At 41.0% G+C, this 18,996-nt stretch overlaps 1 protein-coding gene across 12 annotated transcripts in view; it reads right to left on the bottom strand.

Annotated features, from left to right (window-relative positions):
• Positions 1 to 18,685, bottom strand: part of FHOD3 (formin homology 2 domain containing 3) — a 367,457-nt gene extending 348,772 nt beyond the window's left edge. For all 12 annotated transcript variants that reach the window (XM_090137189.1, XM_090137192.1, XM_090137190.1 and 9 more), the window contains exon 1: positions 18,423 to 18,685. In XM_090137189.1, the coding sequence (XP_089993315.1) occupies positions 18,423 to 18,587 (165 nt within the window). In that variant the 5' untranslated portion in view covers positions 18,588 to 18,685. The remainder of the gene's footprint in view (positions 1 to 18,422) is intronic.
• Positions 18,686 to 18,996: the final 311 nt, after the last annotated feature.

Below are 18,996 nucleotides of genomic sequence, written 5' to 3'. Positions count from 1 at the left end.
AGCTATTACTCTCTTTTCAGTAATGATATTTATTATGAATTGCATTCAGAACTAGTTTCTTTTCAGCACGAGTTTAACCACCCTTACGATAAAAATAAGAGAACTTTACCTCAGAGTTGTCGCTACTCATCCTTCTAGTTCCATACACTAAGGGTAAATGGCTCACATAGCTCACAGACTCTACTGGGAGCTAGCTACAATCAAAAAAGTTTGAAATACAAAGCACAAAGCTCTGTTTTATTCGTGGTACTTTTGTTTGCCAATTAATTTACAAAACACTTATTAAAGTGGGAAGAGTAGCTGGCTATGCTGTCTTACACTACACAGTAGAAGGACAAATGTAAAACACCTGAACATTCACGTTAAAAAAACATAAAACCAATTGCTGTTCACAAAGTATGAAGGTCTTTGGTACCATTCTAATCTCACAATTTATCCACTGGTGTAACTCTATCAGCTCCAAAGGGATGATGTCATCTCCAACCCCATGTCAGTGAAATAAGAAACAGGTCCTTTCAACATGCAAGGCGGAGGAAACCTTTTGTTTGCCTTTCAGTGCTCAAGCCTTCTTCCCTATTGAAAAAACTAGCCCCACTCTATTTAAAAGTGAAAAGGACTGACTATTGGGGATGCATTCAGGAGGCCATAAGCAAAAGAGGAAGGGATACTGAAATTCTCCAGTTTGCAGTGGTACTGGACCATAGCAAGTGTGAGCACCCAAAGCACTCCCAAAGCCATAGAGACACATGCCACTAGTGCCTCTGTTTGCTCCTGCTGAGTTCTTGCTTCCAGGAACACAAAAACATTTTTAAAAAATTGAGAGCAGCAACATTAAAGAAAGCCTGTGTTTGATGTGGTCCAGCAAGGAGAAAGCAAATAAATGAAGAAGGTAGATTTAGACTAGATATTAGAAAAGTTTTGTTTTTTTTTTTTTTTTTTTTTTTTACTGTGAAGGTGGTGAAGCACTGGAACAGGTCACCCAGTGAGATTGTGGATGCCCCCTCCCTGGAAGCATTCAAAGCCAGGCTGGATGAGGCTTTGAACAAACTGGTCTACAGGGAGGTGTCTCTGCCTATAGCAAGGGGGGGTGGAACTGGATGATCTCAAAGGCCCCTTCCAACCCAAATAATTCTGTGATTCTATGAATGAATAAATAATCAGTTATTAAGAAACTGCTGACAATCTGAGTAGTAGGAAGTTTCTAATGATCCAAAAGCCACTATCAAGTCCACTTTAAAAGAAAACAGCAGCTATGGCTGTTCAGCTTGACCAGGCAAGGAATAGCTGACTCAATCATCCTAAACAGAACAGGAATGCATCTTTCTGCCATGCACGAAGTTCTAAGTAAGAAAATAAAAGTATACCTTTCCCTCTGTGAAAATCAGAAAACATTTGCTCTAAGCATTACTGCAGTGTAAAGAGCAACAATGCATCTATGCATACGTGAAGCCATTTCTACCCCACTGTCTTTTTTTTTTTTTTAAACGACACTAAGTTTCTACTGCAGGAGTATTTCAGGTTGTCGGGTTTTTTTTTTCCTCCCTGAAGTATTTCATTGCCCTTCATTGGTAGAAAAAAAAACATTCTGCTAGCTTTTATGTTTAAATACATGCTTCAAACAGTTTTCAGGTTATTTGGTTTAGCTAGAGAAATAAGACCCAGATGTTTCACCAAGAAGGTTTTTTTTTTAAACCAGGAAAACCCATGGCCCTTCCAGATGTCTCAGATATCTTGTAGTCCAAACTTCTTTTTCCAACGACAGCCATGAATATTCTTTCTCCAATGAGGTGAGACTGTTATAGGGTTTAATAAACACATCTATGAGCTAAGGGTAAGGCTGCACCTGAAGGATCTCAGATCATTTAGCAGAGTGAGCAGCAATTAAGTCTTCCTAGTCTTCCATGTTTTCTTGCTCAGAACACTAAGATATGTAATATTTTACAGAATGAATATAATTAAAGCTCAAAATACAATCTCTAATTGCAATTAAATGAGGTCAAAATGAGGGCCTGTTGTCATTTTTATAAAGCAACTTGTAAACGACTACTTTGAATGGATGGTCTTACTGCGGATTTAATGATGTAAAGACTCATAGAACACCTAGTATGTACTAAAATGCATAACACCTGATAATGTTATTTCAGTTGCTGACATTTCATGTGTCCATCTGTACTTCCTCATCAACAGGTAACTTCCTAATATCATACAGGCAATAATTGCTGTCTTGTTCCCCACCACCACCACAGGAGATAACTAGCACTGTTAACCTCGTCTCTGTACTGCAGTTATCAGCCATCTTCTCTCTGTAATTGTTTTGTGTTAACATGATCCAGTTAAATTACCAGCAGGTGTTCCCAGCACTCAGGCCAGTGAGATATCTAGTTTGTATTTCAAACCCGAGGAAAGGCTCACATAACTATGTAAGAAAAGAATACTACTCTTTGTAGCTTTGTCTTGCTTATTTTAGACTTTTCTCAGCAGCACAAGAATTCTGAACCACCATTATTGGAAAGAAAAATTAATATCACATGCTTTTTCTTAAATAGGAAATGCATAGTGCTGTCCAAAGTAGCAGCTGACCTAAAATTGAGTCCACAGGTTTATTTAACATAGTCTTGTCTGATTTTTCTGGCAGCATCTGCTACTCCTGGTACACACTCAGGTACAATTTCTGAAGAAGATCTGGGACTCCACATGGCCACCTGTAGGGATAGCCAGATTGTGTGCCTAGAAGTTCAAGCCTGCAAAAAGGTATACTAGGAAATATCAAACAGGAAGATTGAAGGCCCTGATTTGCTAGGAGCAATCAAACAAGTCGACGTCCCGTCCCTCTGGAGTGAGACAGACCATAATCATGGTCATACTGACTTAAAATCCTCACCTTAAGCCCAGCTCTTTCACAAAGCTGCACACACAGTTGTTCTCATTACCTCCCACATCTTAAAGTAGGAAGAACTGGGAATCTACTCCATAGACGTTTGCTTACGGCATGCAATTATTTATTTATTTATTTATTTTAGCTCTGAAGGCAGTTTGCTTTTGTCTCAGCCTAGCTATGTTCAGAGAAGATGACCTGTAACAGTGATACATTTATAAAATTAAAGATGGGCTTGTTGCAAGAAATTATGTCTTGAATCACAGTCAAAAAAATTAAGATTTCTTTTATAGTAACCAGGACATATAACATCTTTCATATAAAAATGAAATCTATTTCTTTTCTTCTCCTTTTTCAATTAGAGATAATGTTTACAGTAAGAAATCATATTGACAAACAATTGGATTTAAACACACTAAACCCTATGCACTCACTGAAAAGCTCAAAGGCACAGTTCATTTGTCCTAATCGCCCTTCTTGAACCATGTGAAAGTGTTGATCAGCAGTGAATAACCATGGTCCTTATTAAACAGTTAATGGAGATTGTCAACAGCCTACAGCACAGAGCTGCAGTCAATTTCCACCACACTTATCAATTGTTATGTAAGTGGTAACCTTGTCCTTCTGCTGAAACATGAAGTTCAGTGTTGCATATAAAATACAGCTATGCTGGAAGTACACAACTGACAAATCCCAACAGCAAAGCTTTGCTATTTATGCTTACATATGTCTCTTAACTCCAGTGTTAGGCATCCCCCAGCTAGCTTTGGGGCTCATGGTTTTCCTGCCAATTGTAAATCAGGGAAGAGAAAATACAAACAGGAAAAAACAAAAAACCAAACCAATAAAAAAAGAGAGAGAACAAAAAGAATGACAAAAAACAACCAACAACCTCCTACATACGCTGTTTGCAATCTTGGCCGCATAGCCACCAGATACAAAGTACCTGCCCCCAAACTAACCTTCATGACTCTGGCCTCACATGAGGTATTCTGGGTAGCTACCACCTTAATCCTGGGCTAAGATCAAACCACAAGAAACAGTGCCAGGCTACAAAGGCACAGCCAGCCACTGTCCTCCTGAGAAAAGGCAGCAAATAGAAAGCAATGCAGAATTTAAGAACAGCTTGGTTTGGAAAGGACCTTAAAGATAATTTAGTTCCAATCACCTGCCATAGGCAGGTCCTGATACTGAAACACCCCATGAGACAAGAATGTAAGAACAAGCAGCTGAATTTTATTAAACCACAACACCCAGTGCAGTTTCCCAAGACTGCCAGCCAATTCTTGTAGATGGAAATCAGAGGTCAGTGCTACAAGTGAAATCTAGAACCCTTCTGAAGTAGTAAAGCACCAGTGGACTGAGTATTTCAGCCATTAAGCATCAACAATACATTTTAAACGTGGCACTTCCAATAGCACAAGTCTGGATTTTAAACATTTGTACACATGAATGGCAGTGTGAGCTATGGGAGTTGAGTGCCTTGTAAAGCAAAGACAACAATGAATGTGTGAGTGACGGAACCCAGCTCTCAGTCACCCCATTTGGTGAGACAACAAATCAGAAAACTGAAACTGATGAAAACAAAGCTTGCACAGCTTTAGTGCACAGTCATGTCACAGAAGGGCATAAAAGCACCTCAGCACATAAATTTAGCCATAACACGTGGGTCTGCAGATTCTCAGGGGCTGACCCAGGCTTCCTTGCTTTTCTTCCTCTATGATCTCTTTTGGAATTCAGTATCAGATAACCCAGGCTACATTTGAGAGCTGTGGTACATTTAGCACAAAATATTCAACAGGTTCCTTTCCCAAGTCATTCCCAATATTTTTGGTATATTATGTTAATATTCCAAGTAATTCAGTAATTTCCATCCTAACAAGTCATTGCTCAACAATGTCATGATAATGAGTTGACCCTTCTTTGGTTGGAAATGATAAAACGGTTGCCAAAACCTTGATGGAATGCTAAGAGAAAGGAATTTATACTCATTACAGTGCACTGTTAAATTTGCAGAGACTACTTTCAAGGTATAAACTGATGCAATGAGTTACCCTTAAGCACACCAAGCTTCACACGGCTTTATTGTCTTGGGTGCCCCCTTATCACAGAGGGAACTGCATTTCTTTAGCTTCCAAATCCATAACAATATGAAAACAAGTGCAACAAATTCTATGCAAAGACTTCAGCAATTACTAGCTGACTGTTATATGAGCCTAAAATATGACTCCTGACAATGTAATCATTACAGTGCAAAGTAGGATACAGTTTTTCCAGGAAAAAGAAAAAAAGTATAAGAATTATCAAATTCAACAGACACGTTAAAACTAAAATTTATTTAATCTTATATTAAGATTGAATAATGCGACAGAGCGATCAAAGTGCACCAAGGAAGGAGCGATAGGCAAGCAAAGTACGTAGTCACAAAAAAAAGTAGGATAAAAGATGCATGTCAGCTGTGCTTAGAGGCACTTAGGTGTCAAATCAAGTAGTATCAATTCTGTAGTTGAAAGAAGCATCTTGTTTTGGATGATAAAAGTTATATTAACTTACTCAAGAATAGCTTATCATAGAAGCTTACTCCGTAAGACAGTCCCTCCACTATAAAGCAAAAGATCTTCATCAAAGAAGGTCTAAGAGAATTGCTGAGCTGCGCTTTAAGGCCATATTCATGGCTCACCAGTCCATAGCATCCACTTCACATGACTAAAAATTTCAGAAAAAATGCCTCCTCCGATCATCCCATGAGAGGTTTATATTTGGGGAAACAAAGTCAGTTCAGATGTCGCTTTACTGTACTAACCAGGTATTTTTACCTCAAAGAACTAGCATACTGAAATCATAATTTAGACACATTTCATCTGGGATACATTAAATTGAATCTTTTTCCTTACCGGAAATCTAAACGCTTGTCACTACAATACTGATGAGATTGAGATACAAGCATCATTTTTCCCTTCAACCAATAAAATAGTTGAATATCACCTTGCGAAATGAATTTCAAAAGTTCTCAGGGGCTGGCTCAAGCATATAATAACAACTGAGGCTGGAAAGAATGTTATGTTCAAAACAAGCGTACTTGAACCTTATTTTGACTTACAGAAGCTTGGAAAGTTTAAAGGCAGTAAATTTAATACTGTTATATTACGATTTGGAGATGGAGGAGTGTTAATCTATTTTCTCCAGGACAAGTAAAAAATAACATGTCGTACATTAAAAGCTTACTCATCAGTTTAGTGCTTTGTTTTGCCTTCGGAGGCTATGTTAAGGGCACAATATAATATCCAAACAGTTTAAGTAGAATGTTAACTCTAATACCTGCTGGCAGCAACAATGGCATTTAAACATTTTGCAACTAGGAAGCATTCAGCTAAAGCTCTTCTCGTGGAATCCCAAAAACTTTTCTCCTCTATCTACTTGTGTCAATGAGCCAAAGAGCTGTGCTCCAAAACGTCTCATCTTTTTGGAAAGAAGGAACAGCTATCACCCAACAGTTATCACAGGAACAAGACCAAATATTTATTTGACATACCCCATTCTGACACAAAGATACTCATGCATCCATGGGCAAGTTACACCTTGTCCATACTAAAAACGTTTTAATTGTTTCTTCCTTTTGCAGTGGAGTAGCTCCAGCAGCCTATCCCCTCATGTAAGGGCTTCAAAGCTTTAGATCTCCTCAGTTGTAGACACAAGCTCTTCACTCAGACTCCAAGAAATTACAAGTCACCCTTACATTACCCAGTGCAAGCATCTCTGCAACTAGCAGTACACATTTTCTAACTGTAACTAAGAACATGGGCGTGAGTATACAGGTCTTCCAATATTAGATTATAAAGCACAGTGTTAATGCAATTCCATGACTGGCTTTTCCTTCCGTTACACTGCAGGTTATGGCAGCACCCTATTCCACAGGCAGCACTTCAGAAATTGCTATTGAGAATGAAGACCCTTTTTTTTAAATGGTACCCAACACAGGACAAAAGGCAACATAAACTGGAACCCAGGAAGTTCTATATGAACATGTGGGGAAAAAAAGCCTCTTTAAGAGTGACAGACAACTGGAACAGCCTGCCCAGAGAGGTGGTGGAGCCTTCTTCTCTGGAGATATCAAAACCCACATGGATGCCTTCCTGAGTAACTTGCTCTAGGAAATCTGCTTCAGCAAGAGGTTGGACTAGATGACCTCCAGGGGTCCCTTCCAGCCCTTATGATTCAGTGACAGAAGCATTTGCTGTCGAGCACAATCCCATTTTTCCAGGCTTTAAATAAGTGCTTTTCTTGAAGAAAAGATAAATAAATACAGTCACACTATGGGCCAGTTTTCTTTCTTCATCTACCGTATGCAACAAAAGCAGCAGGCACTGGTTACACACACTTAGGACAGCTGTCCCACCACACAGTGTCCATCATCATGGTTTAATCAATCAAAAACAGTTACTACAAAGGGCAAAAAACCTGTCTGCTATTGGAAGCTGACTGACAGTGACCTGCAAAGCACCTCACCTTGTAAACTGAGCTCACACCTCCTGGCTACAGCGCAAAATATATTGCAAAGAAAATAAGTCTCATCATAACACCTAATATAAAAGTTACAAGTGATAAAAACAGAGTTTAGAAGAGATGCTAAATTTGGCTAACAACCTGCTCATTGCTATATTTCTGTTTCCAAGCCTATTAGAAATGTACAGACCTCCCCACCCCCAGCACACAGTCTCTTCAATTCCATCAGCCTTCAGTTCTGGTAGGAAAGTGGCTTAAAAAACAACTCAGACCAGAAAAAATAGCAGTAGGAGTAGTAGGTCATATTTATTTTTTAAATAGCCAAACACACTGCTCATTAAAAAGGTAACATGCAGGAATGAGTTCATCTTCAATATTAACCTTCCATGACTCACCTACAAAATATAGTTCAGTATTGACTTGAATTACTTAGATGTAACCAATTTGAGAAGACAGAGACAGATTCAAAACTGCTTTAAGTTCCACTATGTATACACACAATTCAAGAAAACAGTTTCATGGTAATTATTTGTAGTTTAATTTGACTTGATTTCATTTTTCTTGACTTTAGCATAAGAACACATAACTGGATTATCTCGCAGCATGAAACCCATGGCAGTTGCTCCTAAAGAATTCAATAAGGAATTCTTTAATCATTTGATTATTTCTCTAAAGTATATTTTTGAGTTGATGCTTAATTATCTCAGAGATTTAGATTACAGTTTTTATTTCAAAATGCGCAATTTAGTGGATAAAGAACATGGAAGCATGATTTCAGTCTCCACTGAAACATCTTAAAATAACACTAGCTGGTAACTACTAGCAAGACAGCAGGATCTTCTCACTGTTGGCTGCATATTTATTTCTGAACTATTTGTTGGAATACAAACAACAAATCATACCAAACAAAGGGAATAAACATAATTCAACTTACACTTCAGTAAAAAATATTTCTAATCTGCTTTTTTTTTTTTTTCTCACTCCAATCACACATAGTATTAATGATTTCCAAATGCTATGGCCTATTACCAGTGGCTTTCCCACAGAAGTAACATCAATCTAAAGAATGGCCTTAAGGTAAAGGCATTCTTTCAACAGCCTACCAGAACTATCAAACAAGTCAACGAAGTAGGCCATTTATTTGAGGTGTGACCACACTAGCAAAGTTCATCAGGTTAAGAAAACACTTTGGTCAAGCATAAGATCCTAGAAGTCACTGAACAGCATCCTCCCCATTGCTTTTGTCAAGTTTTAATTATGTCATATTAGCACCAAACTGCAAGTCTGGATGCAGGCTATTTTTAGGCTGCAATTCAATTGGCACTCTTACAATGGCTGGGATTAAAGCTCCACGACAGCCAAGTTACTGTATATAGGCCAATGCAATTACATGTTGAAACACGCTGCAGGAACATGATCGTGCTCGGCAGTCAGCATGGTGAGGAACAGCACTAGGAAGACACTTGCTATGTGCTAGCAAATATATTTATTAGCAGAGTGCATGCTTTTATCTTGCCTGTCTCAATTAAGAGCCCACAAAGGAAAACATTAAAACAAATGATAGTTTTACTCCAGTTCCCTACAGTATGATTTAGTGCTTATGACAGAAAGATAACATTTTGGCAACCTTGAAAATCAATATCCTTTACCTTTACTGGCAGCTGTTCAGATGACTTAATTCTGTCAACACTGAAGTAGCCCACTTCAGTCCTGCCCTGAAAATAGTCCCAAGCATGAAACAATGCAGTCCTAACCCTGCACACTCTTTAACTTCTGTACAGAGTAGCTGGTAAAGGGCCTGTTTTTAAAGAGCTTTTACAAGGATGCTCTAAAATATCTGCCAAAAAATATATGTATATATTTTAAGTTTCTTCTTCTTCAAGCTACTTAATGTTTTGGTTTTTTTTTTTTTTTTTCATACATTCAAGTATTAACTACTAATTTAAAACACTAAGCTCTGATTGACTTGCTAATCTTGGAGTCATGTTCTTAGGCTTTCCCTTTGCAACTATATGTATATTTTCTGTATAACAAACAACTTCAGACCCAGGGCCTAAAACACTCGGGACTTAATGTTTTGAGATTATGAAAACAACAACAACCACCACCACCACCACCATCCACACAACATCATCGTTTATCCTCTAGGATATTTTTAAATAAGAGTTTAAATAGGCACTGGAATGGGCTGCTCAGGGAGGTGGTGGAGTCACCAACCCTGGAGATGTTCAAGGAACATTTGGACATTGTGATGAGGGACATGGTTTAGTGAGAGCTATTAGTGATGGGTAGATGGTTGGACTGGGTGATCCTGTGGGTCTCTTCCAACCTTGGCGATTCTATGATTCTTTGAACTTTGACTAGCAATGACCATTACAAGATGCAAGTCATTTAGGCAACAGCTCACATCAGACACATCCACCTTAAATAAAACATACATTTCTCCTGTATCCTTCTTTTCCACTGCAAATTAAGCCAGAACATCTTGTGATCACTGAAAAGCTGTAAGTCTTCCACATTTATATGAGAAGCTTGAGTCAACTGACAGTGTAATACAAAATACTTGGAGGAAAAAAAAGTTGCAATGAACATAAAAAGAAATCACATGCAGAGATAGAAAAGCGCAGATAGTGTCATTTGACCTATCAGTACCCCTCCATCTTCAGACTTGACTCCTTTACCTGCTTTTGAAAAGCATTTAGCATACATTCCCATTAATTTCCTATTGTAACACAGCATAAAGTCCAGCAATGGCAGCAGCAAGGGCCCAGGCTGCAGCAAGTGAGAACTTGCTCAAATGCAACAGGTACAGAAATAAAGGAAAAAAAGCTGCTTACCTTTAGAAGGCCTCAGATACACAAGGATCTCCAGCAAGATCTCCTTGCCTCTACTACCAATCCCTAAATGAGGTCTAGGAAGGGGTGGATCCTGGCTTCACCCCTTCCAGTCAGTCAGGTACACTGCGTGCACCTGAGCTCCCTGGGTTGGCCCTGCCTTCCTACCAGGTGCTCAATCAATGTTTCAAGCCCCAACTTAGCATTTCCACTACACCTGTAAAGACACCTAAAGCAAGAAGTTTGAAGAAAACTGCTTCGTGATACAAAGTTTTTAAGATTGAAAGTAGTAGCAAAGGTGGTGATCTTCAAACCATCATTCTTGCAACCAGACACAGCTCACCACCTTTCCTTAGCACCAACTACTACAAGGCTTCTCAGTCTTTTCACCCCTTTCAATGAAAAAAAAAGTCATGAAAGAGTATCCCACAAATTCACTTACTTTTTTTTTGACAGAAAGCAGTTAACCACAAAGATCCTAACTACTTCTGAAAATTAACTGCATAAATGAACCTCACAACTTCAGAATTTTCCTTTTTTTTTTTTTCCCCCAAAGGTTAAAAAAAAAAATCACCTTTTTTGTTTGGTTGATTTTTTTTCCACACTGCTGATCACTCCTACTTCTCCAGGTGCTCATTGCCTTTAATTGCCCGGGTCCTTCATGACTGCTGCACGACTCAGGTGCAAGGAATAAAGTGCAACAGGCATCCTTAATTCTCTCTCTGGCAAACCTGGGGGAGTCTACACCACCAGGGACTACACCACCTTCCATAAATAGAGCAGAGGACAACAACTCTTTGCAAGCAAAACTCTCTCACAATGCTGGAAATGAAAAGAAAAAAATAAAGCAAAACTCTACCCTCTTTGTGGAGCCACAAATCACACTGCAGGGGCAGCTGCTGCAATGTCATAATAAAAAGCGGTTAGATAAGATACCAAATTTTTCTGAATCCTAGAGAAGTTCCACTTACATCTGCCCTATAGCTAGATAAGTGCCACCAACTCACTCTGGTTGTGTATTACAAGTTATTTATGACAATTTTTTCTCACCTTTACAATATCAAGAGTTTAACTATTAGCAATCCCAGCAACACTGGGTCCAGTTTTTCCAAGAATATGTATTTTGTCTTAAAAACCCTCTAGAACTATGACTAAAGGAGAGTAAACCACTTTTTCAGTCACCTCACTCTTTGCTGTAGAGCCTACTGAACCGTAAAATCACAACTGATATTACTAAGAGATTAATAATAAACGCTTTGCCTGTAGTGACTGGGCACCCAGGATGAAAATTAAGTGTTTTTCAGGACTTTGTAATTCACATAAATATTGTACTCACAGTATGGACTCACAGTTTAATAGTATGACTGCTAACATCAAATAGTCACACTGAAAACGAAGGAAAAAGTCTAAGGTTGTGTGCTTTTTTAAAAAAATGCATTCTTAAAATGCTTGTAATTAAAGAATTATTTCTTTTTAAGTGTTGGAATTGTAAATTGCAATGCATTTTATATACATATATATGTGTTAAGTTGATGACATGAACTTTTAAGTCTCACTCACCTTTCCTTCAATAATTTCATACGCCAGATGGTTGCAGATGTTTCTAGGTAGCTGGGCCTATCAGAAAACTCGCTGCTACTTTTGTCCCAACTTGTTCCTGTGCTAAAAATATGTAACAACATTCCTTGCTGTCTTCTTAATAACTGTAATACAATATAAAGTTAATATTAATATAATGCAATCCAGGTGGTGTGGAAAGTGATGACAGAAGAAAAGAGGCTGGCACTCTTTCCTCTGAGCCAGCAATGAAGTAATATCCCAGTACATAGGTACAGCCTACTGATGCACTGTTTATGAAAGAAGTGTGCAGTCCCAGTTCAGACCACTTGGGCTCACTGAAAAATACATTTTTTGAAACAGCAGAGGTTCTGATTTGTGCTCGTTAAATTCTAGGCAGAATGACTGCATCACTTTAAAGTTTTAAATAGGTACAAGCTTCTCTTCCAGTCACTGTGGTTCTGTAGCTCTTTTACACAGATGCTGCAGAGAGGTGTGGGCGCTTCGACAGCCAAGAGGGTGAACCGTAAAGCTGAGAGAACCGTCATGGATGAGAATGTGATGGATGGGTGACTTAACATTTGTTTGCCTTACATAGGGGCAGTGTATACAGGAGCACAGCCAAGAAAGCCAGATCAGATAGAAAAAAAAGACCCTAGTTACTTACAAGATAGGATAGCTGTGCAAGCACAGTAAAGAGAAAACAGCTCCAAAAAGTTTTGTTCTTATATGGGACAGCAAAAGATGAAGAGTAGATTGCAGCACACCAACTTCACACCTTTCTTTGATCAGTCATTCACTAACATAGATACAGACTGAAGCCTTCTAAGTCTCTTGCTAACTGAAGCTGTCAGCAATCTTCATAAAGCTCTTTCAGAAGAGTTTGGAAGAAAGGACATATCTACAACTAGATTTGGAAGAAAACTTTGAAATCTGTAACTGCAAGTACAAGACCTGAGGAATTACAGCAGCAAGGTCTAACTCTTCCTTTCTTTGATTACAAATATCCTATAGTGATATAAATTTCCATACATGGAATGTGACTGAACCAATTTCAAAATCTAACAGCACTATAAGAGCTACGAAGTTGACACCATGCTCTTTCCAATCATTCTTAAAACTACAAAAACTTTTGAGCCATTAACAGCTAAGCTAAGTGACTTAAAAGAGAACTGTCCAGTTCTAGACAGTTCTCCTAGAGCTCCGAGATGGTTCTGCTCCACTGCCTTTGCAATACACTTCTCAAGACTAAATCAAACAACTAAGCTAAACTGAACTATAACTTGTTAAAACAATCACTGATCAAAAGAACCTTGCAAGGGTTTCAAAGACCTCATACTCTGTCTAAGTCCAGCATTTTACAGTCAATTTATCTCTGCTGTACCGGGATCTTAGCTTCTTTGAAGGCCAATACAGCTGAAAACAACAGGCTGCCAGAAGCTGGGCAGCTTTTCATGGTTATGTTTCCAAGTATATTTATGCTCTCCCATAGTATCATGCTCCACAGGACACTGATGCAGCTCATGCTCTGAAGTCAAAAACAGAATCTGATCCTACCACGTTTTCCTTGGTGAACCACTCTGGGGTCAATCTCTTGAAGCATGAGGTTTTGTAAACTCTAGAAACTCTTGGTTAAATCTGGTACTTGCTGGAAATAACTGCTCTGTTAAACTCTCTTCTCCAAAAGGACGAGAAAGGGCTGATGTTCACTAGCCTCAGAAAGAATTTGAAAGACCTGGTCATCTTGATGACCCTTGACTGATATATTCCTCAGCTACCCCATTCCAATCCTCTGCAGTGATACTTGAAGAAGATATCAGCCAGTTTCCTTTGACTGTGTGCTTATTTCAGGTCCAAAGGAGGGCACAAAGATGATCATAGGGCTGGAACATTTCTCCTATGAAGAAAGGTTGGAAGAGCTGGGCCTATTTACCTTGGAGAAGAGAAGGCTCTGGGGGAGATCTCACTGTGGCCCTTCAGCACTTGGAGGGAGCTCATAAGCAGGAGAGAGACCAACTTTTTACACAATCTGATAGTGATAAGACAAGGCTTCAAACTAAAAGAAGTGAAAATTAGGCTAGATTTTATGAAGAAGTTATTTACTCAGAGGGTAGAGAGGCCCTGGCACTGGCTGCCCAGAGAAGCTGTGGACTCCCCACCGCTGCAGACATTCAAGGCCAGGTTGGACAGGGCCCTGGCATCCTAATCTCGTGGGTGGCAGCCCTGCCAACACCAATAGAATTGGAACTAGATGATCTTTCATCTTTCCCTTCCAACTTAGAATCAACTTTGATGATTCTATGATTTTCCAAGATACAAATAGGAAAAGATTTTGTGTTCTGTTCTTCAGATCCAGGGAGAAGCATAGCGGAGCCAAACCAAAAATGCTTTCTTCAGAGAACGGCTGCTCTGCTCTCCAGGATCAAAATCTAAACCATCCCTTTTCTCTTTCTAAATAGCCTCTATGCACCAAGTCATTTCTTAATGCCACTGAGACAGCTCACAGGACTGCTACTGTAAGAAAACCTGAAGGTGCTGGCAGGATTATATCCTCTGGCACCGAGCTCTGTGCCAAAACTGAGCCTCATGCCAGGACACAGCCCTGTAGAACAGTCCCTGCTGTCAGTTTGCATCACACCATACCCTGAGTCAGCCATGGCTTTTAATCAAGGGTTAAATTCCTTCTTCCTTATGAATGAAACGCCACAATCCCTCTTCTAGTGCCAACTGCATTTATTTGCTTATAACACTGCTTTTTGAATGGCACTGTTCCTACTTACAAGATCTTGGAGAAGCTGCCTCCACTTTTTTTTCAAGACAGAACAAGAGAAATAAGTACTCTTATAATATTGTACCTCTCCCTTTCCACCTGGACAACCAGTACACCATATGGACAGGGAAATTTTTTTTGTTTTCCCCAATCAAAGTATTTGAATTACATTTTTTCATACATTAAACAGTGTGATTTCCTATACTATTATGAACATACAGTTCTTACACAGCTGCCCTAACACTAAACAGTACAGTGGAATATGAGAATGGAATATGGTGACATACTCAGCACACTGTAATTATATGAATAAGATCTCTTAAAAAAAAAAAAAAAGAAGCAGCATACCACTTGACATTGGCCATGTATATATATCCACTCTCCTGAATGACCCTGTGTCAGCAAGTCAGAAGTATCAAGTAACTCAAAGCAATTCAAAACCAACAAACCCAAAGTACCAAATTAGATTCAAAGAGCATTATTGGCACAGGGCCCAAGCCACAAATTTAGATCCAGTCCTGAATTTTCCCAAGGTTCACAGAAATGGGCAAAAGGGCCATCTGAATTCACAGTCCAGACTAGATCCAGTTCTCACTAATACTATGGACAGTGAGAAAGATAGACCAACAATATTCCAAACCAATGTGGTAAAAGCCAGATCTGAAATAACACCTTGAGCACTCAAACCAAAAAAAGCAATCCACAAAAACTCTGTAATGTAATCTCAACAAGATTTTCCAGACAAGACTAGAGATACTGTGATAGAATTTGTGGTACTTAATTGTATCTACACATGTCATCATCTCAGTCAAATCAACATCAAGGCATCTTAAGCCACCATGCTTTCCTGGTGAGCAATCCTGACTACGGTGCCCCATGGAATTAGATTTGGCACATCTGCCCCAGGCACACTAGGCAGAACAAAATGCAGTACAGTGCAGGGTGAGCTGCTTCATCCAAAGGGGTGGCTGTTGGGAAAGCTGAGCACAGAGAGAAGCAGGAAAAAGGGAGAAGGAAGAGGTTTCTTCCCCCTAGAGGGGAACAGGATTGCAGACCCTTCTCCTTTCAGACTTCCCTATCAGCCAGTTGGGATTTTTCACCTCATCCACATAAAGCACTCAGGATTGTAAACCCCATCCCAGCCAGCATTCATGAACCTGAGTCATCTAACTTCAGTGCACTCCTCCACAGGAATCCAAAGACACTGCCATTCGGAAGACACTTTAGGTTTGGAAGCAAGTTTCAATCCATAAGTGTAACTTCAAAGGAAAATTCTTTTTGACTTCACTTCTTTTATTTCCAAAGAATTGAACTGCTACTTGGAGCCAAACTCTGACATTTGTTCATTACAAAAAACTGATACCATAATTCTATGACAGTCTGATTTTTCATTTAAATTTTAAGGGGGTTTATTGGTAATGTATTACAATCTACAACTTACAGTGAACTTGTAATACACAAGTTACTCTAGGATTAACTACAAGACTTCTATAGTAATCACAAGCTTTAACTCTTTACGTGCATACAACTCCGCAGCACTATACAAACCAGCTTGTGGTCCAAAGGCACCAGGTGGCACCGTGCTTCCAAGGAATATGTGAATATTCATTTAAGTCAAAAGCTGATAACTTGAAAGCAGATTAAAGGAGAAAAGAACATAGTTTCTTTTCTTGCAGAACTCAGTGGCAAACATGCCATCCATTTAAAAGAGTTCAGGACTGATGTACACATCAGTGTTACTACATGTTTCAGCTATAAACTGCTAAGTTTGTTTCAAGATTTTTTGCACTAGTCGCCATCAAGATATTAAACATTCTACTTAGCCATTAGCTCACTAATTTTCAAAGTAATTAATTAATCAGTCAAACCTCAAATATGTCAGATTGAGCTGACAACTGAATTTTAAGCTGCACTCTGCTTTGACAGATGCATTCCTCTGAGATCACAGAGATCAGGACAAATTTGAGGACAAATGTGGAAGAGCCCTGCTCGGTCATCTCACGTGGTAACCTCCTAGAGACCCAGTGAATACAGCCCGGAGGAAAAGCCACAGAAAAAAAGAAAAAACGTCCCCACCACCATAGAAGAAAGTGGGAAGCCTGTCCATAAAAAGTGACAGAAATCAGTTAGCTCACAAAACCACATCAACACACAAGAAGATCTAATTACAAACACAGAAAGGCTGCGCTAACAGCAAGTGCGCACAAAGAATTAAGCTTTACATGCATTCAGTAAACATAAACAAGTCTAACCAACTTCATTTTTTTCTCCTAGTAATAGCTAAGGGAATGCCAAGGGACATAATAATTAAGGCACCCCAGAAATAAATAGGCCTTGATTCTGCAAACGCAAAGGTAACTTTAACCGTGTAAGCAGATTCCCACGAGCCTACCCACACAGTTAGAACAGCAGAAACAAATGTTTGCAATAGTCAGAGCCCCAGATTAACAAGTCACTGCCATTAGCTGAGCAGCTATCATTCAATAGCACCTCAAGAGACTTCTGCCATCTTTCATCCTAAGCCTGGAAATCCAGCTTTCAAACATCAAGTAAGCTCTAGAAACACATTTCAGTACACTGAAATGCAGGGCAGGAGTTAAGCACATAGAAGCAACCGTGGATTTGGGGTGGCCCCTCAGGCACAGAATCCTTGGGGATTTTTAGTTAGAAAAGTGTTATAAAAAAATGCACAGACAGCATTGAAAGGGAAGTAATAGCAAAACACAACACAGTGGAATACTCTTGAAAATGAGGTTGGTTTAACTGTAAATCCAGATTAAAAATGATCTTTTTATTTACTTTACGAGGTGTCAGAATCTGCCCTGTCCTTTTAATTAGCTCTGACTCCCAAAAAAGCCTCCCTTGGAAACAATGGGACCAGTCTCTGAATGAGGGAGAACTGAGCACATGAAAACAGAATTGACCCAGTGCACCAAGAACTCCCAACGTTTTTGTGTGCAAGGCAGAGCTCTGCTCTCTGGATGCTGTATCCTTGGCAACTATTATGCAAGAAACTGTTCTACAAATGCAAAACTTCTGTCCGCTCCAAGAGCTTTTCTCTGAAATACTTTTATTGGGCTTTGGATATCCTTAAATCTGAGAGCACACACAGCCCTTTGTCATCTCCCTGCAAGCTCCCCAGAGCAAGATATAATGCAACAAGTGATGTTAAGAGAGTATTTTCCTCCCACTTCATCAGAGAGTGAATAAAAGTTTTACAACTTTTGCCTCGCTTTCTTCTGGGAAAAAAAAAAATTATAAAAAATTACAAAAAAAAAAAAAAGAGAACATTTTTCCTTCTTTTCTTCAGTCCACCCTGCAGAACTAACGTGCAGATGTAAGATAATAGTGAAAGGCCGTTATTATAATGTCAGCCAATGGAACTGCTTCGAAATCTGAAAATTCAAGCCCCATGCCTGGCTGTCCGGCTTCAAGGGCAGCATGCGGGTGCCAGCACACGCCGAGGAGAAGCAGGCAGGCAGCAGAGGCAGGTAAGATGTGACAAGGGCTGTGGCGGTGACACGCCGCAGCTCCTGAGCTGTATCAATTGTTTCAAGGGCAGCAGACAGGCTGCTATTTTTACCCAAGCCCTTGCTGTAACCGTCTGGCTCATACAGCCCTGCCAAGCCCTGCTCGGATCCCTCCCGCAGCTCAGCTGTCCCTAAGCCCCGAGGCACTGAGATGGGGCAATGCTGATACCTAACGGGGGGCCGCGGTGGGATTTTTGGATGCCTCCCGGCTCCCTCACCCGACCGCGGCTGCAGGGAGCGCCCCGGGGGTGACCGGGCAGCGCGGCCGCGGGCGGCCCCGCATCGCTGCCGTCCCGTCCCCGAGGCTCCGACCGCCTCCTGCCTCCGAACCCCCCTCCCGAATCCCGCCGTACCTTCTGCGGGGCGCGGAGCAGGCGGTGCACGCCGGCCAGCTGCGTGCCGAGCGGGATGTCCTCGCGGAAGGTGTACAGCGGCGGCCGGGTGGGCTCGGGGAAGTTGGTGCTGTTGAAAGGGTCGGTGTCATCCAGGAACTGCACCCGGCACACCAGCGTGGCCATGGCGCATCCATGCACCGGCGGAGCGGCAGCGCCGGGGGCGAGTGGGCAGCGCAGGGGCCGCGGGCGCCCCCTCGGCAGCGCGGCGCGGCGCTACGTGCCCGCCCGCCGCCCGGCCGCGGCTCGCAGCCCCCGGCTCCCCGCTTTGCGGCACGCCGCGCGCCGCCGGCCGTCTCACAGCCGCCGCGCCCCGGGGAGGCGGCCCATGGCCCCTTCCCCGCCGGGATCCGGAGTGCGGGAGCGCTTCAGGCCGACTGAGGAGGAGAAAGAGGAGGAGGAGGAGAAGGAGGAGGCGGCGCCGGAGCCGCGGGGCGCGGGCAGCGCGGCAGCAGCTCCCCCATGCCCGGCAGCAGCACGCCGAGCGGGCAGCGGGACTGCCGTGGCCCCGGCCGGCGCAGGCAGCCTAGCAGAG

This window comes from Phasianus colchicus, chromosome 3 (assembly GCF_987193195.1).
Source record: "Phasianus colchicus chromosome 3, bPhaCol1.hap1.1, whole genome shotgun sequence".
Taxonomy (NCBI): domain Eukaryota; kingdom Metazoa; phylum Chordata; class Aves; order Galliformes; family Phasianidae; genus Phasianus; species Phasianus colchicus.
The sequence above is the reverse complement of the archived record's forward strand: the minus strand, read 5'-3'. Positions and strand labels throughout refer to the sequence as shown.